The 26,035-nt window shown below is 39.2% G+C and overlaps 1 protein-coding gene and 1 non-coding gene across 3 annotated transcripts in view; both read left to right on the top strand.

The window, feature by feature from the left end:
• The window catches only part of C5H1orf141 (chromosome 5 C1orf141 homolog), a 65,402-nt gene extending 39,677 nt beyond the window's left edge, over positions 1-25,725 (top strand). Inside the window, exons 7-9 of one of the 2 annotated variants that reach the window (XM_012506496.2) lie at positions 14,758-14,902; positions 21,573-21,642; positions 24,286-25,725. In XM_012506496.2, the coding sequence (XP_012361950.1) occupies positions 14,758-14,902; positions 21,573-21,642; positions 24,286-24,310 (240 nt within the window). In that variant the 3' untranslated portion in view covers positions 24,311-25,725. Of the gene's footprint in view, positions 1-14,757; positions 14,903-21,572; positions 21,643-22,470; positions 22,658-24,285 lie in introns of both variants that reach the window. The other variant, XM_030812499.1, reaches the window with a different exon arrangement.
• Positions 15,340-15,473, top strand: LOC115835301. Its single transcript, XR_004030289.1, has one exon. It is a non-coding gene; the product is annotated as a small nucleolar RNA SNORA31 (small nucleolar RNA).
• Positions 25,726-26,035: the final 310 nt, after the last annotated feature.

Raw genomic sequence — 26,035 nt, 5'->3', positions numbered from 1 at the left:
GCAGGTAGAGAAATATCATCAGGTTGGGGCAGGGTTAGGCAGGTCTGAGCTCAGATTCTCCTTGGGGGTGTAATAGACCTTGTTTTGTCATATTATCAGAATTACTTTTATGATTCCTTCTCATTTGGGTAGACTATTTCAGTGGAAAAATCTGGAACACAAAGACTGCTGTTCAGATTCTTTTGTCCCATGGGGTGATCCTTTGATGTGGTGCTCACATCCCCCACAGTGGCGATGGCAAGCCCTGCCCACTATAGGGGATTGGGGATGTGGGGGATGATTCTCAGGCCAGTGGGGTTATGTTTCAGAGGAGACTATAGCTGCCTCTGCTGTGCCATATAGTTTACCAGGGAAGTGGGGGATAGTTGGTAGTGAAAGGCTTCACCCAGCTTCCACCCTGTTGGTGAGGCAGGTCTTGTTCCTGCAGCGCCTCATGAATAGCACCAAGTTTAGTCCAGGCAGCCTGTGCACAGAACTCAGAACTTGCCCCAGGCTGTAAGCTTCTCTTTCAGGCCTTGCCCTTCCCCATCTGCCTACAATGTCAGTAGCAACTCCTGTGTTCATATTTGCAGCAATTCCTGTTCATTCCCTGGATTCTGCTCAAAAAAGTTCATGCCCAGTTGAAATTTTTACAAAACTCACTTGGAGGGTTCTTTCATCCTATGACCTTCCTTAATTCCACTGGCTGCCTTCCCCCAAGGGACGCTGTGAGATATAGTCAGGGATGGCTGTCCTGGGCTCAAACTGCAGACTGGGAGTGCCTCCCAGGCACTGGGAGGCTCTTCTCACTGCTGCTTATATTTTTATATTTATATTGTGAGTGATTCCCTAAATCCATTTGAGCTCTAGGTAAGGTTAAATCCTTCTCCCATGTTCTAGATTTTCAGATTCCCCACTGAGGATGTGTGTTTGGAGGCAGGTGTCCCCCTCCCACACACACTTTGGAAACTCACAGTTTTTCACCTGTCTAGTGGAATTTTCAGTGGAATGCCACTTCTTTCAAAGGATCTTTGAATTTCTTTGGTTTTCCTGGTACATTCCTGTGGTGGTGTGTCCAGAGTTGGTTCCTTCCAGTGGATTCTTGGTCTCACTGACTTCAAGAATGAAGCCACGGACCCTCACGCTAAGTGTTACAGCTCTTAAAGGTGTCACGGACCCAAAGAGTGAGCAGCAACGAGATTTATTGTGAAGAGCAAAAGAACAAAGCTTCCACAGTGTGGAAGGGGACCCAAGTGGGTTGCCGCTGCTGGCTGGAGTGGCTGGCTTTTATTCCCTTATTTGTCCCTGCCCACGTCCTGCTGATTGGTCCATTTTACAGAGTGCTGATTGGTGCATTTACAATCCTTTAGCCAGACACAGAGTGCTGATTGGTGCATTTTTACAGAGTGCCGATTGGTGCATTTACAATCCTTTATCTAGACACAGAGCGCTGATTGTTGTGTTTTTACTGAGTGCTGATTGGTGCATTTACAATCCTTTAGCTAGGCACAGAGCACTGATTGGTGAGTTTACAATCCTCTAGCTAGACAGAAAAGTTCTCCAACTCCCCACTTGACCCAGGAGATCCAGCTGGCTTCACCTCTAAATCCCCCCTCTAAACAGGACACCTCAACTGCTGTTGGGAATTGGGTGATGACTGCCTTAGCTACTTCCTGCTGGATAGAGGCAAAGAAGGGGCCCTGCAGTTGTAGTGTCCTCCAGAGGGGAACACTTTAGGCCAAAGGGCCAGCAGGTTTGCCCAGGGGTCCTCAGTAGAAGTTGTTAGTAGAGCTCATTTGGAGTTCCATTTGTAAGACCATCTGTAGCTTGATGGCCTCCATCCTGGAGGAAACAAATTTGACAAGGAGGTTAAAAATACAGGGCCCGAAGGCGAGTAAAAGCAAGATGGCTGTCATGGGACTTAGAAAGGGGAGAAGCCTTGTGGCCCAACTCCAGAGGTTGGTATAAGAGTTTGAAAGGCATTGTCTGATTTCAGAAGCCTTTTCCTATAAATGCCAGGTGGCATCTTGTGCTATCCCTAACAGGTTAGTGTAAAAACACTTTTCCCCTAAGAAGGTGCAGAGTCATCCTTTCTCGGCAGTGAGGAGGTCTAGGCCTCAGCGATTTTGGAGAGTCACTGCTACCAAAGAGTCCATTTGGGATTGTAGAGTAAGGATAGATTTCATTATTTCTTGCAAACTTCTGAGAAATCTTTTGAGAGTGTGTGGTAGTAGGATAATGAAGCAGATAAACCTGCTATTCCAGTTTCTGTAGCAGTGGCCATTCCTAACCCTATAAGGAAGGGTATTAGTTGCATGGCCCTGCACTGACAGACTTGATCTTTGAGGGGCACTGATAGAGTCTGATTTCCACAAGATTAGAAGTTAGGATAATACATGTTACACTGTTGACGTTTAGCAAACTTTACTTTTGTTGAAAACCTTGTAAGTTTGGGATTTTAATTATTCTTTGCTACTAATAAGACCTCGTTCAGTCCATATTAACTTAGAATTGGTATAGATGGCTCCTTCCTGATTCTGTAAGTACTTTAAGGTTCGGCTGAGTGCAAACAGCTCGCAAGTTTGAGCAGACCAATTATTAGGCAATTTTCCTAACTCTCTTTCTACAAGAGTTTCCTTATCACTTACTGAATACCCATTATGTCTTTTTCCCTTAATAGCCAGGGAGGAACCATGTATCTCCTTGTCCTGAAGGGAGTTCTTCCTAGATATGGTCAGACCTTTGTATGGTAATTAATTAAGATTTAGATCCCCTGTTAGGAAACCAGCGGGTTAAGGATTTTTGATAGGAAGGCTAAGGATTATCAGTGGCCTCAGTGCTTTTGGGCTATGTCCTTGTTTACACTGACGACAAGGTGGTATTGGAGTGTTATAGGGTCACAGAGAAGACCTTCAATTATCAACTATAGGTTTTAAATTTACCCTGGCTTTTAAAGGAATAGGGTACACTGTTTTTTCTTTACTACTTGTCTCTCTCTTTCTTTCTTTCCTTCTCTCTTTGACTTTCTCTCTCTTTCTTTCTCTTTGATTTTCTGTCTCTTTCTCTTTTTCTCTGCTGGCCTTTCCTTGCCTCTGCCAGCCACTTGTTGATGGCTTCAGCAGTGTAAGACTGCCACTTCCTTGGGTTTTTGCACGGCATGCAATAACTCCATGATTTCTTTGTGGTATTTAATGGGCGTTTCCCCAGAGGTTAGGAACTCCTTTCTTTCCATGTTGAAGCATGGCCATGTAGGATTAGATAAGCATACTTGCTATCTGTATACACATTTATTCTTTTTCCCTTTGCCATTTCTAAGGCTCAGGTAAGTGCCACTATTTCTGCTAACTGGGTGCTGGTCCCTGGGGAAAGAGGCTTACTTTCAGGTACTGTTACATCACAAACTATGGCATAACCTGCCCTTCATATCCCATTCTCCACAAATGAACTTCCCTCAGTATATAGGTTAGGGTCAGGATTAGCTAAGGGGACTTCTAAGAGATCCTCTTGGGGGACATAAGTCTGGACTATAATTTGTTCGCAGTCATGTTTGATTGGTTCCCCATCCTCTGGGAGAAAATTGGCAGGGTTGAGGACCGCATACATGCATATTTGAAGCACTGGTCCCTCAAGGAGTAGCACCTGGTATCTAAGCAGGTGGTTGTCTGATAGCCATAAACTTCCTTTGGCACCTAGTAGGTCATTTAATTCATGAGTGGTCCAGACAGTGAGATCCTTTCCTTGTATTATTTTGATAACCTCTGACACTAAGACGGCCACTGCCACAACTACCCATAAACCGTGGGCCAGCCTTTTGCTACTACATCAATTTCCTTACTTAGGTGTGCCACTGGTTGTGGGGTTGTCCCATGAATCTAAGTAAGGACTCCAAGAGCTATTCCTGCTCTCTCTGTGACATATAAAGAGAAATTTTGTCCTATGGGAAGGCTTAAGCCTGGAGTTTGTACTAGGGCCTCCTTTAAGGTTTTGAAGGCTGTTTCTGCCTCTGGTTCCCATTCTACTAGATGAGTATTTGCCCTCTGGGTCTCCTTGATTAGAGTATAGAGGGGCCTGTCTATCTCGCTTTATCCGGGGATCCATAGTCAGCAAAAGCCGGTGATTCCAAAGAACACCCACAACTGTTTTAATGTCTTACATGAGGATAAGCCAGTATAGGCTGTATTCATTCCTTGCTGAGGGCCCTGGTTCCTCTGGCTAAGATTAGGCCTAGATATTTGACTTGTAGGCAGATCTGGGCCTTTGATTTAGATGGCTTGTACCCTTGATTAGCTAGAAAATTCAAGAGATCTAGAGTAGCCTGCTGGCATGAGGCTTCCAAACTGGTAGCCAAAAGTAAATCATCCACATACTGAAGGACAAGAGTACCTGGACTTGAGAAGTGGCCTAGATCTTGGGCCAGTGCCTGACCAAACAGATGAGGGCTATCCCTAAACCTTTGGGGCAAGACTGTCCACGTAAGTTGGGACATGTGGTCTGTGGGATTCTCAAAGGCAAAGGGAAACTGGGAGTCAGAGTGCAGGGGAATGCAGAAGAAAGCATCCTTGAGGTCCAGAACAGTGAACAATTCTGCTTCCTCTGGTATTTGAGAAAGCAGGGTATGGGGGTTTGGTACAACTGGATATAGAGGAATTACTGCCTCATTGATGAGTCTAAGATCTTGCACTAATCTGCACTGACCAATCGGTTTTTGTACTCCTAGAATTGGGGTGCTGCAGGGACTGCTGCATTTTCTTACTAAGCCTTGAGCTTTTAAATGTCTAACAATATCCTGTAACTGTTTATGGCTTCAGGCCTTAAAGGATATTGCCTTTGATAAGGAAAAGTGATGGGGTCTTTTAACCTGATTTGGATTGGGCAGGCATTTTTTGCCCTTCTGAATTGACCTACCAATGCCCAGACTTCAGGGTTATTCCTTCCTCAAGCAGGGGACAACAAATCCGTAACTTGTTCCCCATATTCATGTAGATAATAGCTCCAGCTTTGGCTAAAAAGTCCCTCCCTAATAAGAGTGTGGGACTTTCAGGCATAACAAGAAAGGCAAGTGAAAAGAGCAAAGTCTCCCAATTACAATGAGGAGGTAGGAGAAATACCTGGTTACAGGCTGTCCCAGGATTCCTTGGATGGTAATGGACCTTGAGGACACCTGTCCGGGACAGGAGATTAACACTGAGAAATCTGTGCCAGCATCTAAGAGGAAGTCAATTTCCTGGCCCTCAATGATTAACTGTACCCGGGGCTCAGTGAAGGTGATGACATGAGCTGGTACTTGCTCCAGGCACCCTCAGTCCTGTTGTTGGATCATCTGGTTGTGGCCCAGAGAACCTTTGTCCTCTGGGGCAGTGCACCTTCCAGTGATTGCCTTGGCATAGTGGACATGGGCGAGGGGACAGCTTGTTTCTTGTTGGAGAATCTTTTTTAAAGTGTCCTTGCAAACCACACTGGTAACAAGCCCTACCAGGTGATTGGCCTGCTCCATTTTCTGTCCTCTATGAACCACCTTTGTTTGTCTGAGGGCCATGATTAAGGCTGTGGCCTTTCTCTGATCTCACTTTTCCATTTTGACCTGTTCCTCCTGGTCCCTATTATAGAACACCAAGGTTGCCAGGTTTAGTAATGCCTCTAGATTTTGTTCAGGGCCCAGGGCTCGCTTTTGGAGCTTTCTCCTGATATCTATGGCTGATTGGGTAATCAACTTATCTTTTAGGATCAATTGACACTTGAGTGAGTCAGGTGACAGGGGAGTATATTTTCTTAAGACCTCTCATAGCCACTCGAGGAAGGCAGAAGGATTTTCTTTCTTTCCCTGAGTTATGGTGGACATCATTTAATAATTCATGGACTTTTTCCTAATTCTCCTTAGTCCTTCTAGAACACAGGTCAGCAGATGTTTGCAACTCCAGTCCATGTGATCTGAGTCAAGGTCCCAGTGGGGATCCATATTGGGGATGGCTTGCTGACTGGTAGGGAATTTGTCTCTTTCTTCAGCTGTCATTCTGTCATTTACTTCACTAAGATACCAGGTATCTCCAAACTCTCAGGCTGGAGCTAAAGCCGCATTCTCTTCATTAAAACCAGGGTTTGATCTAACAATAGCATAACATCTCTCCAAGTGAGATCAAAGATTTGCCCTAGACCCTGTAGGGCATCTATATACCTATCAGGATCATCTGAAAACTTCCCCAAGTCTGCCTTGATCTGCTTTAAATCAGAGAGGCAGAAGGGGACATGTACCTGGGTTGGGCCAAATTCCCCTCCCCCTACAGCTTGAAGGGGACATAACTGATAGCCCAGAGGTTTTTGTGGTCCCTTGGAGATTTCTTTGCTTGTTTCCTTCTGGGCAGGGGAGATTAGAGGAGGCTTATCATTAATAGGAAGGGGAGCTATAGGGAGGCTAGGATATGGAGGTAAGCTGAGAGGTCCTCTTGTGGGATGTAAATTGCAAGCTTTGCATAGTTGTGGATTCTCCTTCAGTGAAAAGAAAGCTTGGACATAAGGTATTTCACTCCATTTGCCCTCCCTCTTACAGAAAAGGTCAAGCTGCAGGATACTATTGTAATTTATACTTCCCTCTGGTGGCCATTTTTCCCCATCAGAGAGAGAATATTGGGGCCAGGCCACAGTGCAGAAAAAAATAAGCTGCTCCTTTTTCAGGGTTTGTGGGTCAAATTGGTCCCAATGGCTTAGGATGCATTTCAAGGGTGAGCCTGTTGATGCCTGAGTGTTTCCCATCTGAAAGAAAAAACTGCCCGTGGTTTTGGTTTCTTTGTTCCCCACCACCCCATGCCACAACAGTCCCTGGACCCTGCAGATCAGAATAGTTGTGCTCACCAATGCAGCAGCAGAAACCTAATTTTCCTCTTAGACCAAAAAGAGGACCAAGGAAGGTCAGATTTAGTGGCCCTTACCAATGCATTCTCGAAAACTTGTTAGAATCCTAAGCATTCTCTTGTTAGTATTGGGAGCTTACCCCTATCCTATAAGGATGTTATGCCCCAAAAATGAAGTGGAGGGCCACACCCTGAGGGAGGGAAGGGATATCAAGGAAGAATGATGCCTTTTGTCCTCATTTCTCATCATATGAATAGGAAGCATATCATTTCTGAAGCTCCCCATATCCTAGCTTCAGAAATAGCTTTTGTTAGGCCTGCTAGTCTGAGGAGAGATCCTAAAGTTCCAGATAGTCCCCCTCAACTGATAGGGCTTTGGGCAAAAATTATGTCTTTCTGAATGGTGAGCCTGGGTGCCTAAGGAAGGGAACAGAGTCCTGAAGTTTATACTAGACATCATTCTTATAGGAGAAACCAGAAAAGGACCAGAGACAGGGAGTGGTTTTTAGAAGCAGGACTAACCTCAGAGAAGAGAGGTGAGAGGAAGTTTGTCTGACAGGCATTAGGACCCAGGAGGCAAGGGTCAGGATAGATAGGATAGATGGGCAAGTCTCGCTTGGGCAACGTGACTTTGAGAGTTACGCTCATGGCTACAGGGTCAACCAACCTTTTGTGGGGACCCTGGAGCTGAATGGCTTTCCTCTCTGTTGGCCCTTGGCTCAGCCCAGAAGTACAGGAAAAGTGGAAGCTGGTTCCAGGCAACCCAACACCCCCATTTAGAAAGCCCTTTCTCAGAAAGCCTGACACCAATGTCTTTAGTCCAGCAGCCACGCTAGTCGCTTTTAACTGGCCGACAGGTGCCGGTGTTTAGCCCTTGAATTCTAAGGAAAAATAGGACTGAATAACAAGCAAAAGAGGTCCGATGGTACTCACCGCTTGGCAATAGTCCCTTTGTGGTCACCAGAATGTGTCCGGAGTTGATTCCTTCTGGTGGGTTCTTGGTCTAGTTGACTTTAGGAATGAAGCTGCAGACCTTTGCAGTGAGTGTTATAGTTCTTAAAGGTGGCATGGAACCAAAGAGTGAGCAGAAGCAAGATTTATTGTGAAGAGCGAAAACACAAAGCTTCCACAGCATGGAAGGGGACCCAAGCAGGTTTGCAGCTGCTGGCTGGGGTGGTCAGCTTTTATTCCCTTATTTGTCCCCACCCACATCCTGCTAATTGGTCCATTTTACAGAGCGCTGATTGGTTTTGCAGAGTGCTGATTGGTCCATTTTACAGAGTGCTGATTGGTGCATTTACACTCCTTTAGCTAGACACAGAGCGCTGATTGGTGCATTTTTACAGAGTGCTGATTTGTGCATTTACAATCCTTTAGCTAGACACAGAGTGCTGATTGGTGCATTTACAATCCTCTAGCTAGACAGAAAAGTTATCCAAGTCCCCACTTGACCCAGTAAGTCTAGCTGGCTTCACCTCTCAGTGGTTCTTGAAGCAAAAGTGGGTGGTGTGTCTCCACATGCTATTCTGTCCATCCAAGTGGAAGCTGCACATTAGCCATGTCTCCTGTCTGCCATCTTCTCTATTTTCTTCCTAGAATATATCTTCAAGAAACGTCTCTAGAAATGTTGCATGGATATTTGAGAGTGTATTTATTTTTCCAATATACTTGATTGATAGTTTGGCTGTGTAGAATTAGAGGTACAAAATCATTTTTTTCTAGCCTTTGAAGACATTGTTCTACTGTCCTATATAATTTTGTGTTGCTATGAAAATTTCTCGAACTTTATGACATTATTTTTTCTGGAAACTTTTTAGAAACTTTATCAACATTGTGCTGAAATGTATCAAGGCAGCCTGGCCAATATGGCAAAATCCCATCTCTACTAAAAATATAAAAATACAAAAAAAATTAGCTCGGTGTGGTGGCACACATCTGTAATCTCAGCTACTCAGGAGGCTGAGGCAGGAGAATCTCTTGAACCCAGGAGGCGGGGGTTGCAGTGAGCTGAGATCACACCCCTGTGCTCCAGCAACCGAGTGAGACTCCATCCCAAAAAACAAAGAAATGTCTCAAGGATGTGCCCAGGTGTGGTGGTTTTACTTTAATTTATTCTGTTCAGTGCTCAGTGAACCCCACTTTAAAGCTAAATGTCTTTCTTTAGTTCTAAAAAATGTCCATTATTTGTTTGCCAATTTCGTCTCCACAATTTTAGGCCCTTTGGATTGATTTTCTATATTGCTTTTCTTTATTTTGTCTCTTTGACATTTTGCCCTTTTTTTGAGATAGGGTCTGTCTCTGTTGCCCAGGCTGGAGCACAGTGGCATGATCACAGCTCACTGCAGGCTCTACCTCCTGCTGGGCTCAAGCAATCCTCTCACATCAGCCTCCTAAGTAGCTGGGACCAGAGGTGTGTGCTACCATCCTTGGCTAATTTTTGCATTTTTTGTAAAGATGGGGTTTTGCCATGTTGCCCAAGCTGGTCTTGAATTCCTGAGCTCAAGCTATCCACCTGCCTCTGCCTTCCAAAGTGCTGGGATTACAAGTATGAGCCACTATGCCCAGCTAAAATGTTGCTCTTTATTATGGGAAATTTCCTTGACTTTTTCTTCCAGTCCTTTTATTGCATTTTGTTTATTAACCATATTTTAAATTTCCAATGTTTCTTATTCTTGGTGGTTGCCCTTCTTTCCCCCCATTGAATCCTGTCACATTTGTTCTCAAAGTTTTCTGAAGATATTAGAGTTAATTTTCTTAAGTTCTTTTCTGTTTCTTAAATTATGTTTCCTTTAAGGTTGTTAATAGGTATCTTTGATATTGCTGATTTTTATCATATGTGGTTGCTATGGCCTGAATGTGTACCCCAAAAATACATATGTTGAAGCTTAACAGCCAATGTGATGGTATTAAGGAGTGGTGCCTTTAGGAGGTGATTAGGTCATGGGGCAGAGCCCTCATGAATGGGATTATTGACCTTATAAAAGAGATTCTAGGGAGCTGTTTGCCCCTTCTACCATGTGAGGACACAGCAATAAGGCACCACCTATGAATCCGAGAGCGAGCCATTACTAAACACCAAATCTGCTGATGACTTGATCTTGGACTTCCCAGCCTGAGAATTGTGAGAAGCAAATTTTTATTATTTCTATTACCTTGTTTAAGGGATTTTATTACAGCAGCTTGAATAGAATAAGACATCAGTACATTTTTATTTGTGATATTTAAGAATGAAGATGGGGTTAATTTTTCCAGGAAGCTGCCACTAATTTTACAAGTAAGTCTATCCCCAGAATGAAAACCTAACTGTTCTGTGTATATGGCAGAGTTCCCAACCACCTTACTTTAGGAAATGAGGGCAGGGAGTAGGCAGTTTGCCTGGTAGCCTTTGTTGCAGATGCTACCATAAAGAGAATTTTGCTCTCAGAAGCCAAAACCCACACTAGCAGGAAGTTTATTAAGAGAAGGGCACTCTTTGTTTTAGCGATCTTGGCTCACTGCAACCTCCACCTCGTGGGTTCAAGCGATTCTCCTGCCCCAGCCTCCCAAGTAGCTGGGATTACAGGCATGCATCACCATGCCTGGCTAATTGTTTGAATTTTTAGTAGAGACAGTGTTTCTCCATGTTGGTCAGGCTGGTCTCGAACTCCCCACCTCAGGTGATCCACTCACCTCAGCCTCCCAAAGTGCTGGGATTACAGGCGTGAGCCCCTATGCCCAGCCAGATGTCTATCTTACCTGATGTTTATAGAACCACTGCAGCCTTCTTATGCATCCCATTTACATAGTATGTATTTTTCCATCAGTTTACTTTCAACTTATATTTATAGTACATTTTTTATACACAGCATATACTTGAGTCTTGCTTTTTAAAAAATCTATTCTGACAATTTCTTTTAATTGAAATATTTATTTCATTAATGTTTAATGTAATTGGTGATATGGGTGAAATTAAGTCTATCATTTTATTCTTTTTTGTTTGTTTGTCCCTGTGCTTTTTGTTTCTCTGTCCCTTCTTTCCTGCCTTTCTTTGGATTATTTGAATATTTATCAAAATTTCACTTTAATATATCTGTTGGCTTTTAGTTATGTCTCTTTTTATTTGTTTGGGATTTTTAGTGGTTTCCATATAGATTAAAGTATACATCATCAACTTGTCACAGTCTACTTAGAGTAAAATTGTACTACTTCACATAAAGATGTAGAAATCTTTAAATTGTATAGCTCCATTTACTTCCCCAAACCTTTGTACTATAGTTTCTGTATGTAATACTATAAAATCTACAGGACAGTATTATAATTTTTGCTTTCAGCAATTTGTTGTGTTTTAAAGAAAGTAAAGGGGACAAGGGTCTCCCTCTGAGGCTCTTATTAAACATGTCAGACTTTTCATTATTGTCCTACAGGTTCCTGAATCTCTATTTTTTTATATTAAGTAATTTCTATTGATCTATCTTTAAGTTCTCAGATTCTTCCCTCAGATATTTTCACTTTGTTTTAAGCTCAACCAGTTAACAGATATCACATGTTTTAATTCTATAATTTCCATTTAAAAAAATAGTTTCTGTTTCTTTGATAAGATTCCCTATGTTTTTCCTTTACTTTGAACATATTTTACTTTTTTCATGAAGCATAGTTTTTGTTTGTTTGTTTGGCTGGTTTTTGTTTTTGTTTTTTAGATGAAGTCTTGCTCTGTCACCCAGGCTGGAGTGCAGTGGTGCAATCTCAGCTTCCTGCAACCTCTGCCTCCTGGGTTCAAGTGATTCTCCTGTCTCAACCTCCTGAGTAGCTGGACTATAGATGTGTGCCACCACTCCCAGCTAATTTTTTTTTTATTTTTTTTATTTTTAGTAGGGTTTCACCATGTTGGCCAGGCTGGTCTCGAACTCCTGACCTCAAGTGATCCACCTGCCTCGGCCTCTTAAAGGGCTGGGATTACAGGTGTGAGCCACCATGCCTGACCCATCAAGCATAGTTATAATAGTTGCTATAAAATCTATTAATTCCAATATCTGGGTCATTTCAGGCTTGGTCTTGTTGGGTTATCTTTTAGTTAACACTAGGTCTCATTTTCTTGGTTCTTTTGGGTCAAGGTGGATTGATCTTGGGCATTGTGACTATTGTATTGTGAAGACTCTGCACTCTCTTGTTGTCCTACAAAAATTATTGATGTTTTTGTTCTAGCAGTCAATTATCTTGATTGTACTCAAAATACAAAATGACTCATGAACAGCAGCTCAAATTTTAGTTCAGTTGTTTCATCCTTAGCTGTCTGCTTGCATGAGTTTCTAAACATGCATGGTTTAGGGGTTAACGAGAGACTTGAATAGGTAGTCCCTTACACATAGGAGTCTCTCATGCAGGGAATAGAGCTGCCATCTTTGGCTCTCTTCTTTCCAGCATTCCTTTCTCACTTTCCAGCAGCTTTGTTTGCCCTAACTTTGTCTTCTGGTTCTTCTGGCCGGAAACAACATGGTTTTTCTAGCAGAATTTTAGATGCTCCATGCAATGCCAACTTCAGTCTGCCTTCGAGCTAAAAGCTATACAAATAGCAGCTCCACCCCATGCAAGTCAGTTATACCAAGTGTCAATACTTTTTCTTTGCCACCTGCTTTTGTTTATTCTCCAGGACCTTAAGGTCATGTGTGTGCATGCATGTGTGTGTGTGTGTGTGTGTGTGTGTCTGTGTGTGTGTGTGTGTGTATTTTGTCTAGATCATTTTGTCTAGAGTCTATGGGTTTTATCTGTGGGAGGGTAGGTCTGATAGAGGATTACTCAGCTATGTTGAATCAGAATTCCCCAGTCTTTACTACTTTTATTATCTTTTCCTGTTGCATTACTGGGCACTCCCTAAAAATTTATAAATAATTGTGGTGATAGATGTTACTGTTGACATGTCATAGACTAATATATTACCATTAATGATGATGTTGGCTGTTACTTTTACATATATATAATTTTTTAAATTATGTTTAAATATTCTATTTTTTTTTTGAGACAGAGTCTCACTGTGTTGCTCAGGCTGGAGTGCAGTGGCTTGATCTCAGTGCATTGCAACCTCTGCCTCCCAGATTCCAGCAATTCTCCTGCTGCAGCTTCCCAAGTAGTTGGGACTACAGGCGTGCGCCACCACACCTGGCTTATTGTGGATTTTTAGTAGAGACGGGGTTTCACCGTGTTGGCCAGGCTGGTCTTGAACTCCTGACCTCAGATGATCCACCCGCCTCAGCCTCCCAAAGTGCTGGGATTATAGGCATGAGCCACCGTACCTGGCCAATATTCTTTCTCACATTAAGAAAGTATTATCTCTATGTAGTTTTATTATAGTTCTTATCAATAATAGTTGTTAAATTTATCAGATTTATCAGTATTGCAGCTATTAAAATAATTACATCATTTTAATCCTCTTTGACCTATGGGTAATGAGTTATAATAACATATGGAAACCTTTATTTCTTGATGATTTTATTTGGCTGTTGTAAACTTGTACTAGTCTAGTGTTGATTGGTATTTTATTTTAAATTTGTGAAAAATCCTGAAGTCATAGGTAAGATTAGCTTGTAGGCTTCTTTATTTTTCCAGACTTTGGCTTTTAAGACTATGCCAGCTTATAAAAAGAACTGAAAAGCTGTTTACTTTTTGACTGAATTGATATTATGTTGCACGGGAACAATTTGTTCCATGAAAGCTTAAAAAAACTTATTTGTAAATCTATCTGGGGCTGGTTACTCTTTTAAACTATGTTTTAAAGGTAGTTATTTGAAACTCCCTTACATTCCTTTTAAGAATTATTGATTTGCTCCAATTTTCTATTCCTCATGACAATTTTGTTAATTTTTCTTTAGGATAAAGTTGCTTTATTTGTCTTTCAAGACATCTGTGGTCTATCCCTCTCACAACTCGTCTTCTTACCAATTTGAACTTATCTTTTAATCCCAATAAATAATAAATGCCTTCCTGCTATAAATATGCTATTTTTCTGCCTGTCTTATGAACATTCCAGGCTTATGCTGTTGACCTCACCTGAAATGCCCTCATCTTTTAAATCTTAGCATTTTCTTCTTCCTCTATGAAATCTTTCCTGTCTATTCTAGTCTTTATTGATATCCCTCCCTTTTTAAATTCTTCCTCATTTGTAGATTGTATTGATTGGTTTGCTTTTTAGTAATATTACTCTATTTATTTACTACTGTTTTGTGTATGCAAATCCTATCTATACCATAAAAATGTGAGGTCTTTGTGGCCTAGACTTTTGTCATATACCTTATTTTTATTTCATATTATCCAGAACTAAATATATTCTGTGCCTAGTGTGAGAAACATATGGGTTCTAAACATTTATTTGTTTAGCTTGTTAACAAAGAATCACAAAGTATTCAGTTTATATTAACATGTGCATATGTATATTTTGAATGCCTAGATATGTGCATTTTAATAAAAAATATATGGACCCAATCTGCCAATCTGATACTCTAGCTTAGGAAAAGCTGGGTCATTGTTTTTCAGTTTCTTCTCTACTCAGAACTGATCTGCTCTACCTACTCTATGTTAGAGAGAGTAATAGTTTGTCAAAACAGAGAAGGCTTTATTTCTCAGCATTTGAACTTTAGACTTCCCCTGAACTTAGAGAGATAAATTTCATGTGAATAAAAAGGCTAAGTTTTATAGACAAAGAAAATAAAAATTAGTAAAAAATGTGAGCATAAGCAGATCTTTTAACTTCTGAAGGTTTGTTTTCTTATTGATAATGCCCATCTCATAGTAGGTTTTTTTTGAGAATTAAATAAATCACACTTGAAAATATTTAAAGAACCAGACAGCTGTTAGTTATCATAATTCAATATTGCAAATGTGAATACTCAATCATAAATTATTTATTAATATACATGGAAAGAAATAGTTTCTAAGATAATTTTCCATTTTTCCTGATGTTTAGATGGAAAATGCAGGGCCTTTGAATGTTCTATATTCACAGCATAGACAAGCATGTAGAAGATCACTGGGTACTACAGACTTTTCTCCTACGTTCAACATTCAGTCTAATGCTCATAAAAAGGAAAAAGACTCTACTTTATTTACAGGTATACAAACTGCATGTTTACATTGAAATAACTAAATTAGTGTGTAAGCATTAAGAAAATCTTTAACCAAGGATTATTAGTCTTTGATCACACTAGCATAACGAACTTTCTCCAGCCTTCTTTTCTTACTCTTAAACCTATCCACACCACACTGACTCTAGTCATATTTAATAGGCTGTTTTACTTAGTTAACCAAATTACTGTGTGATTTGATTCATTGTCTGTCGTCTATGCTTAAAATATATGTTTTCACCTGATGGATTCCTGATTGTCTTTAATAGTTAAGAGATTTTAGCCCTAAGTAAAAGAAAATCCAACCGCCTGTAGCTTAAACAGTAAAGATATTTATTATCTAAAAAAACAAGAAGTCCATCAGAAAGGCATTTGCAGGGTTGGCTCTTTCAGGGGCCTTATAATGTCATCAGATATTCAGTTCCATGCATCTATTTGACAGACCTGGAGTAGTAACTGTCTGCTGCTAGGGTTTCCACTACAGATGCAAGAAAAAAATATTCTCGAGTTTTCTGTCTGTCTGATTGTGGCCGCTGAGATTGAATAGAGGAATACAGTGGGGGGAAAAATGTCCAGTTCCTCTCGCTTTCCTCAAAGGTCTTAGCAGGTAGCTTGTCCTCCTATGCTTGCTGTACAATATGATGACAACTATTCAAGATAGCTTGTGTGACTGGAAATGCTTTTTATGCCTTGGTAAGAATGAAAAAAAAAATGTTTTCCCAAAGCCGACTCCCCCTTATGTTTCTTTGGCTCAAAGAGCCTCATGCATCCATATCTAAACCAATAAATCATCATTGGCTTAGATCACTTTTTCCAACTTTTAACATGGCCACAGTAAGAAATACTTTTTATATTACACACACACACACACATATATATGGAGCAGAAGATTCAGCTTCCTAGAGTCCTAATTCTCTCTCTCTCTCTCTCTCTCTGTCAGTTGAATTTGATTGTAGTCTTTCTGTATTTTGTACAGTAATTACTAAGGATCCAGATGATACATTGTGTTATACTCTATTCTACTTCATTTTTTAAAATGCTGTTCAGGATACACTAAATTGATTTCACAAGACATGAATGGTTTGTAGCTCAGCATTTTGCAAAACGCAGCTTAGGTTACTCAAGATTTACTCTATTGAGCGGGGAAAGATCCCAGCCTTCTTTGAAGGACGTGGTTGCTTGGAAGGAGATAAGACTGGAGTGCTGTTAGTAAAGAAGGGTAAAAAAGGACTGTGAAGTAGGCAACCCTCTGTTTACTACATTATCCTTTAAGGTTCCATTCAGATGCCACATCTTCTCTGAAGTGTTCCCTGAAAGCAGTGACAGGATGTTCTATTAGTTCAGCAAAGCAATCTCCCTTTAGAAAAGTTCTTAAGCCTCTCTAAAGAAGCATTTTATACTTCTTATCAAAGTCTCAAAGTAAGACTTCTGGGAAAGTTGTCAACATAAATACAAGTTCAGTTCATCCTGGCCAAAATGAATAACACAAAAAGAAAATAGAGAAGAAAAATTTATTAAATTGAAAGTGGGACATTTTATCCCTAACTCAAAGAAAATCTGCCACATATTATAATATGAAGCAGCTTGAAAGAATCTTCCAGAAGTCAGTACACAATTCCATTTCTTAGGAGAAAGGAATAACCATTGAAAGAGCCAGTAGAGAATATTCTGAAAAAAAATCCCCTATTATAACCACCTACTCCATCACACACACACGCACACACACAAGTACACATGCACACACACTCTCTTACATTCAACATAAAGAAACGGAGTTTGTTATCAATGATAGGTCAGAGAAAGATGCGAAATTCTCCCCCTTGGGATTCCTTTCCTCATTGTAAGTCAGCAGCATTCAAAGTCTGTGTTAGCAATGTTTGGAGAGAAATGTAACAATCGTAACTTGTCACTTTTTTTCTCTGGCTTCCTTGTATTGCTTTAGACGTACCAGAGCTAGGGTAAAAACCTCCCAACCGAAGGAGCAGGGACTTGAAAGGAGGGTTGATAACAGAAGAGACAAAATACAGTTTTCTAGGAATGATTTTTTGATTGTGACCAACGATAACTGTGCAAAGAAAAAACATGATTCCATCAAATAGCCTGTGAGCCATGAGGCCCTTACTTGACTAAATTCCTCCCCCAACTACCAAACTAAGTTGCTTACCCCAAGAGAGAGATACAAAAATGAAATCCAAGTGACACCTCACACATAAGCAGAGTACTCACCACCACCACCACCCTGGTGTCATGAAAAGGTTTCACAAAATATACAGTGCCCAGAAACAAACTTCTCCATGATCTTCCAGGGCTCCAGCTTCCTTAGCAGCCTACTCAGGTAGTTGAGTGCCTGAACTAATAATATAAGGTAACAACATCCGGATTTACATGCTAATTTCTAAGGGGAGAGTTTCACAGTGCCCAAGTAAACAGGGAGAACATCAAAAAAAATTACATCTATTGTTTTTGGATAAATAATAAGCCCAGATTTAAGTGATCTGATTCAAAGTTGAGCAGAAAGAAAAATAAGAACAAAGCATAGGACCTATGAAAAAATCCCGTAGCAAAGAAAGGTCATAATTTAAAAGATAGCTGTTGGTCACATTTTGGCAGAATTTGTACCCCATGAACCAGGAAAAAACTTAAACAATAATTATTCTATATGCTGAAGGAGTTAAAGAAAATCAGAATTCTATGAAATAAGATTTGGAAATGTAAAAGATAATCATCAAGGATAAAATGATGCTACCAGAATTTAAAAATATTTTTAAAGAAAGAAGTAATGCTAATAGGTAACTTAAAATTATATTAAAAGCAGCAAAGAGTAAAATAAACATTGAAGTAAACAGAATTGAAATCTGAAAAGCAGGTATAGGAATATATATAGCGTGCAGTGTAAGGAGACAAAAATATGACCACATTAGACAAGATAGTATATTGAGGGAAGAAAACAGTTATCCAACACTGAGATAACCAGTGTGTTTGAAGGAAAGAACAGAACAAATCAAATGAATTGACTAAAGGGGGGCAGGGGAAAACGATCTGAGAATAATGGAAATACTCTATATCTTGATTTTACTTACACGGGGGCATATATTTATCAATGTTTATCAAACTGTGCATTACATTAAAATATGTGTATTTTATTGTATGTAAATTATACCTCAGTAAAGCAAAGTTAAAGAAAAAAACAAAAGGCTGACATGACAGAAGTCTAAAACACCAAAAATACAATAGATTAAAATAACTGCAAAAAGCTTATACAAGTGCAGCAAATATTCACAATATTTCATTTAAAATACAAAATACTGTTGGTTTTTAAAGACAGTGCCGATTAAATACATAATAGTTTATCAAATTCTGTGCTCATCATTGACTCCTGTATCCTGCCATTTGTGGTTTATTTATTTATTTCTTTTGAGACAGAGTTTCACTCTTGTTGCCCAGGCTGGAGTGCAATGGCGCGACCCTGGCTCACTGCAACCTCCACCTCCTGGGTTCAAGTGATTCTCCTGCCTCCTCCCAACTAGCTGGGGTTACAGGTGTGCACCACCACCCCCAGCTAATTTTGTATTTTTAGTAGAGATGGGGTTTCACCATATTGGTCGGGCTGCTCTCAAACTCCTGTCCTCAGGTGATCCACCTGCCTTGGCCTCCCAGAGTGCTGGGATTACAGGCGTGAGCCACCACACTCAGCCCCATCTGTGTTCTATTACATTTTTCCTGAAGAGCATGTGTTAGTCATTCTTTCAATGGTGACCTGTTGGCTGTTAACTCTTTTCATCCTTGTATATCTGAAGTGCCTTTATTTTGCTGTCACTCTTGAATGACAGTTGAGTTTATGTAAATTTCTACACTGTAAATTATTGTTTCTCAGCACTTTACAGATAACTGTATTATCTTCTTGAATCATTCATAGATTAGAATTCTGTTCATGGTCCAATTGTCATTCCTCTACAGACAAACTGTTTTTAACTTTCTGGTAGTTTTAGGATTTTTCTCTTTATTCTTTACGATCTGCATTTCTAGTACAAAGTATCTGGATATAGATGTATTCTGTCTGTCATCTTCAATCCTTGAAATACACTTCTGTCAGTTAGAATTATTGGTTATTATCTCTTCAAACATAGATTCTTTACCATTTCCTCTATTTTCTTCTTCCAAAGCTATTGGATAAATGTCCAAGACTTGCAGTCTGTTTTTCATGATTTTGAACTGTTCTTTCAGGTTTTTTGTTTATCTTTCTATGCATTCCTGGCGAATCCCTCAACATTTTCTCTCAGTTCATTACTTCTCCCTTTGTCCATGTAATCTAGATTTATATTTCTTACTTCCAAGATTTCTGGTTTTTAAAATATTGACCTGTTTTTTTTTTACCTTTTATTTTTACCTGTTTTTATCGAATACTAGCTTATTCTCTAATGTGAATATTTTTTATTTATACCTTTGAAATTTCTAAGCATATTTCATCAAATCTAAGATGTCATCAATTGACACTGTTAATTAAACTATGACACATGCTAATATACATCTTAAAATTGAGGTGTATATCTTAAGATGGCAAGGGTTTTCAGGTTATCTTTAGATTCTTCTATTTAATTGTATTGCTGACCCTCTTGTAGATTTTGTTGGCTGCCTTTCTAAAATTTATATTTTTCATATTTTTTATTATAATTTTTTTTTGAAACTGAGTCTCCCCGTCGCCCAGGCTGGAGTGCGATGGCACGATCTCCACTCACTGCCACCTCCAACTCTGGTTCAAGCGATTCTCCTGCCTTACCCTCCCAAGTAGCTGAGACTAAAGGCGTTCGCCACAATGCCCAGCTGATTTTTGTACTTTTAGTAGAGATGGGGTTTCACCATGTTGGCCAGGCTGGTCTCAAACTCCTGACCTCAAGTGATCCACCCACCTCAGCCTCTCAAAGCGCTGAGATTATAGGTGTGAGCCACTGCACCTGGCAATATTTTTCATAGGTTTTAGAATTTTAGAAGGTTCTCTGTCTCTTATTCACCACTCACTATATGTCACTCTTTCCTTTCCAGAAGTTTTGCAGTTGCCATTACTCAGACCTTGTGACCCTCAGGCCAGACCAGATTTTAGAGTTGTGAATGGAATTCCTCTGCCAGGGTGACAGTTGGGGATATGGCAGATTGGCAGATTCAGTCACACATCTCTGGTGTGGTTTGACTTAGTTCCGGGTTAGCCAATTGGCAATGGAAAGGAGTGATTTTTATTCTCCTTTCACAAGCCAGGCATCCTTAACCCAGCACCTTGTTGCAGTCAGTGGGCCTGTTTTTCTCTTACCTATCCCATTTCTGCAAATGGGAAAAAGTTGGATCTCCCTCTAAGTAGAAACTGAAGCCAACGATTTCCCACCACTTACACTGCTACAATCCTTATCGAGTCCACCAACATGTTCATCTAGACAACAGCAACAGCGTCCTAACTGGTTACTCCATTGCTGCTCTTGCCTCCTAATTCACCACACCCAAGCAACACTGGCCTCTTTGTTTTTTCAGCATTCCATGCTGGCTTCACACTGAGACCTCCACACTTGCTGTTTCCTCTGCCTCTTTCTCTTTACTCAGATTTCAGCTCAAATATCCCCTCTTAAAAGAGACCTTCTATAGCCACCCTAGGTGAAGTACCATGTTTATATTCTTCCATAGTACTTGAATTCTGCAAATACTTCCCAATTATTCGAAATTATATTATACATTTATTTGTTGGTTGGTTTACTTGCTTTTGTTGCTGTCGGGGTTTTTTTTGTTTTTGTTTTTGTTTTTTTGAGATGGGGGTCTTACTATACTGCCCCAGCTGGCCTCAAACTCCTGGCCTTAAGCAGTCCTCCCACTTCAGCCTCCTGAGTAGCTGGGATTACAGGGGCACACCACCATGCCCCTTGTTTACTTGTTTATTGACCATTTCCTCCCTCTAGAACAGAGCTTCCCAAATAGTACTGTGGTAACCTGTTGTGCTTGGAGGGGGTTATAGGTGTGCTGAAATATTGATTCCTTGGCCATCAAGGCTGCTCAGTTGGCCCTATGGTAGCCTGCCCAGACTCAAGCATTTATTCCAGTATACTGTACAAATAATATTAATTAGCATGCTTGCCATTATATGGGAAAGACTGGGAAGTACTGCACTAGAATATAAACTACTTGAGGACAAGGAAAAAGCTAAAACTGTTGCTAATAGCATGTGTATCTAGAAAAATGCTGGAGTGGCCACCAGACATATTTGGAAGAGATCAACCTTGGATGATGCTTACTTCATGCCACATGGCAAGATCTGCTTGATATCTGCAAACTGTCTTCCCTCCCTACCAAGTGATAAATGTCTGAAGCTTCCTACTGGTTAATAATGACTCCACATATCAGAGAGATTTGAAAATTTAGGGATGCCTTTCTTCCACAAAAAAATCTCCAACACCACTTTTATGTTTGATCTGTTTTAGCCAAATACTAGGGCTTTGATCTCAGTCTTTTCCAGTTCTATCTAGTTCATTCAAGAAATATTTGCTGGGTAGCTACTACAGACCAGGCACTATACTAGGTGCTTTCCATATGTTATTTTAAATTGTAAAATATTTTGTGCAAGATATTTTCCTAAATGTCAGAATATCTATGTGTCTTTTATGAAAATCTTTTAAAATTTCAGCTCAAATTGAAAAAAAACCTAGGAAACCACTGGATTCTGTTGGTCACTCAGAAGGCGATAGAAATAAAAGGTAATTTATTTTAAAATGCTTAATATTTTGTTCTGTTTAATGATGTTTCTAGTAGGAAACATTTTATAATTGACAAGAATAAATGTATTCCGCCTTATTATTTAGTTCCATAGCACAATCCAATGAATGGTCCAAGACTGCTTAGCCACTAGATATCACATCCAGACCTTGAGGATTGTCAAATGGAGAGAAAGGCATGGAAAAATGAATAGAGGGAATACAATTTTTTTTTTTAGTCAATACACACATTTACTTACATGACAACATGGACATGGAAAAGTAGCTTTCTTTGGATAAAGTTCTCATTTTTCTCATGAACCCTTCAATCTCTATATAATGAAAAAAATCATTAATCCAGTGTGTTTCAAACTTTGTTTGAATCAATAATGAACAACCACTTTAGGTATAACTCAGTTTAAAAACTATATCCTGTCTCTGCCTGACCACACTATTCTATCCTCTTAACAAAGCTGGGGCCACCCTATGTTAGCATGAAGCTGCCCTGTGAAGCTTCTTCCAGAATTTCAACATAGGATGTTACAAATACCTCTCTACCTTTGGTGTTCTCCTCAACCTACGTAATAATACAACTCGTCCCCACTCAAAATCCAAAGAGGCATATACATGACTCTCTTGCTTCCACTCCTACTCTTGCTGTTTTCTCCCACAAACCAGGCAGGATGGGATGATCTTGTCAGTTTGAAAGTCTGTGGGAGAGAGGTTGGTGCAGAAGTTGACAGTGACTTCCAGGGATAAAAGGAGGCAGACAAGAACTGACAAGCTGTAATCAGCCCCATGAACATTACCCTGAACTGTGTTTATTTTCAGAAAAAAATCTCCACCGATGAATGATTTTAATATAAAAGAAAACAAATCAGTCAGAAATGATCAATTAAGTAAGTATAGGTCAGTAAGAAAGAAAAGCTTGCTCCCATTGTGCTTTGAGGATGAATTGAAAAATCCACATGCCAAGGTAATCAACGTTAGTCCAACAAAGACGGCAACTTCTCACATGGTAATAAGCATATCATCTATTGTTAAGTAAATATGTGTAGTCATATGACTTACGGGAATCACCAATATATTTTAGTGACCAGAATCTTTGATAAATCCTTCTTAACTCTTGGTTTCATATTCCAAAGTGATAACAGCACTTAAGTTCTTAATGCACTTTGCACAACCCCCAAACAAGGGATTCCTTTACACCAGCTGAAAATTCAGTGTTTTTCTTTATGAAGAAGGCTTTATCAAATTTGCTTGATTATAATAGAACTGTAGAATAAAAAGCATTTTTTAAAAATGGCTGTACCAATCTAGCAGAATGCAGTGGTGTGCACCTGTAATCCCCGCTACTCTGGAGTCTGAGGCAGGGGAACTGCTTGAGCCCAGGCATTTGAATCCAGCCTGGGCAATATAACAAGACCCCAGTTCTAAAATGATGGGACCATGACCATGTGTCAATTTTTCTAACATTCTGTTTTGGCTTTTTCAACCAGAAAGTGCATTTATTAAAGGCTATTTAGTAACTCATGCTCTCTAGAGAGGCAGTATGGCTCGAAAGCTGTCTAGTCAGGAATCATCTAATTATATAGCCCCAGACTGCCCCACTGAGGCCCATGCTATTGTCACAGATAAAAGTTTACAACTCTGATGCTGAGCAGGGAATACTCTAAGACATTTGCTACTGCTGTCATTCAAAGCTAGATATAACTCCTACCACCCTCACTAGAATAGTTTTCCCAATACTTTTTCACAGTGCTTGCTTTCTCTGAACTGAAGACTTCATAGGTGTATCTGAATGGCAGAGCCTAGGGCAAATGCCTGTGCCCTAACCGCAAACAAGCCGACAAACATGGTTCTTGCCTCTACCTAAGGGTACATAGACTTGTCAAGTGGAAAATTCCCTAAGGTGTTGGACAGACCAAAAACATTATAAACATCCATTTCTATGGCTAAATAGGTAATATTGGCATCACCAGTGGATTGCAAAACTAGATCTTTGTCATCTTTTCAGTAATTATAGCAGACTTGGATATTACTGCAATAAAAATGATCTATTCTTAAGTCAATCTATTACTTTGGCTATTTTATTCCACAAATATATATTGAGCACTTTTTAGGTGTCACGTTGTGCTAAGTATTAGGGTACAATAATAACAGTTGTAGAGATAATTTTTAATTTTTTGAATTATTTACTAGAATATCCAGATTTGTAATTTTGGCCTGTAATCAGTTATGTCTCTTCTGGACTTTGGCTCAATCCATTTTTTGGTATGCTTTTTAATTTCTAGAACATGGAAACCTAAGAAATGCCAGAACAACTACCTTATTTCTCAATGGCAGTACCTCAGATATTTAACAAATATATTAATTTTTTCATATTCCAATTTATTTCAAAAAAATTTAAGGCCAAAAGTTCAAGTTTTATCACTAACATCTCTATAGAATATTAAGATAAGAAGGATGTATGTTACATACAAGTACAGTATTTTCATGTATTTGAATAATGCTACTGTTCATATTAAATATTTGTATGTAGTCACTTTTAGAATATTTTACAATTTTATTTACATGTTTTAAAATATATGGAGCTTTCTTGACTCGATGAACTTACGACTAATTACTCTTTACTTTAATCCACAGGAACAAAAGGACACAAATCCCATAATTTTCCATGACACAGAATATGTGCGAATGTTACTTTTGACAAAAAATAGATTTTCTTCTCATCCTTTGGAAAATGAAAACATTTACCCACATAAAAGAACAAATTTCGTTTTAGAAAGAAATTGTGAAATCTTCAAATCTATAATTGGCAATCAATCTATTTCTCTTTTCAAACCCCAAAAAACCACGCCTACAGTACAGAGAAAAGATATACAGATCCCCATGTCTTTTAAAGCGGGCCACACAACTGTAGATGATAAACTAAAGAAGAAAACTAATAAGCAGACACTAGAAAACAGATCTTGGAATGCAGTCTATAATTTCTCACAGAATTTTTCTAGTCTAACAAAACAATTTGTGGGTTACCTTGATAAAGCTGTTATTCATGAAATGAGTGCCCAAACTGGAAAATTGGAAAGAACGTTTTCTGTAGGAAAACCAATGAGCATACCCACTTCCAGTGCCTCACCTGTCAAATGTTACTCAAAGCCTTTTAAATATATATATAAACTAAATAATGTAACACCACTGGATAATTTGTTAAGCTTCTCAAGTGAAATTTTAAATGCCTCATAAAATATCATGTATGCAGCAATATTTGAGCAACAAGAAGCAAATATCCAAGTCCCAAAATTATAAAAGAAATTCTTATCCAAATAGTAATGTTCTAATTGATCATATAAGAAAGCAAAGCATAGACATTAAAATTACAAGTCAGCAGTGGTCTGTTCAAGAACAATCAACATTTTTAGAAAATAATAGGACAAAATTAGGAAATAATTATCACCAAGAGGATCTAGTTCATGACTTTCTATTATCTCAATTAGATTGCTCAATCATCAGCCTTCGTGTACTAAACTCTGATTCAGGACCAAGAAAGGTATAGTCTGACTCTGGAAATGAGCTGTTGGAAGCCAAATAACATCAATACTCTTGTTCTATAATTGAATATCAAATAAGACAAATTAGCATTAATTTGATGACTGTGGAGTTAATTGTATATCAGCATTTCAGCAAATCATCATCAATAGTATTACATTGGCAATTTATGCAATTAAAAAGGCTTTGTGAAACTTTGAATAGTTTTTTATTGTTGTTAGTAGATGTTGGAACTTCATTACTATATAATGTGTTTGCAAACTTTAACTTTTCTCTGAATTGTTAAATAAAAGAATAACTATCCTTAATCTAAATAATTTTGGTAGCAAATCCTATAGGTATTAAACATTTTAAAGTATATTATTACATTGCTATTTTACTGTTTCTCATTAACCCAAACAGTTTAAAGGCAGAATTCAACTTAGAAACAAGTTGCATTTTGAAAGTTTATTTGTAATCCATTTGTTTGGAATTCAGAAATGTATTTCACATAAAAATAATCTTGGAAGTAATACATTCCAAAATTAACTAACAAAAGCTTACTTAAAATTTTATCCCAGAGAGCTCATGTGAAAATCGCAAAAAGCAATGATTTTGTAATTCCAATAACTAAAAGAGAAAACTGAGTAAGGAAAGAATTTTTCAATCTTGACTGTTACTACTTGAAGAGAAACAGATTGAATTAAATGCATTTAAGTTAAGAAAAGGCTTTCGGGGTTCTTTTGGAACATTTAAGGGTGAGGAGGTAAACTTGTTTAGGTTCCTCTGCTTCTACTTCAGACTGGAGATTTTCCTTATTGTGCATCATCATCAGTACTACTCAAGAGCGTCTTCACAACGAGAGGGA

The sequence above is a fragment of the Nomascus leucogenys genome, chromosome 5 (assembly GCF_006542625.1).
Source record: "Nomascus leucogenys isolate Asia chromosome 5, Asia_NLE_v1, whole genome shotgun sequence".
Lineage (NCBI taxonomy): Eukaryota > Metazoa > Chordata > Mammalia > Primates > Hylobatidae > Nomascus > Nomascus leucogenys.
The sequence above is the reverse complement of the archived record's forward strand: the minus strand, read 5'-3'. Positions and strand labels throughout refer to the sequence as shown.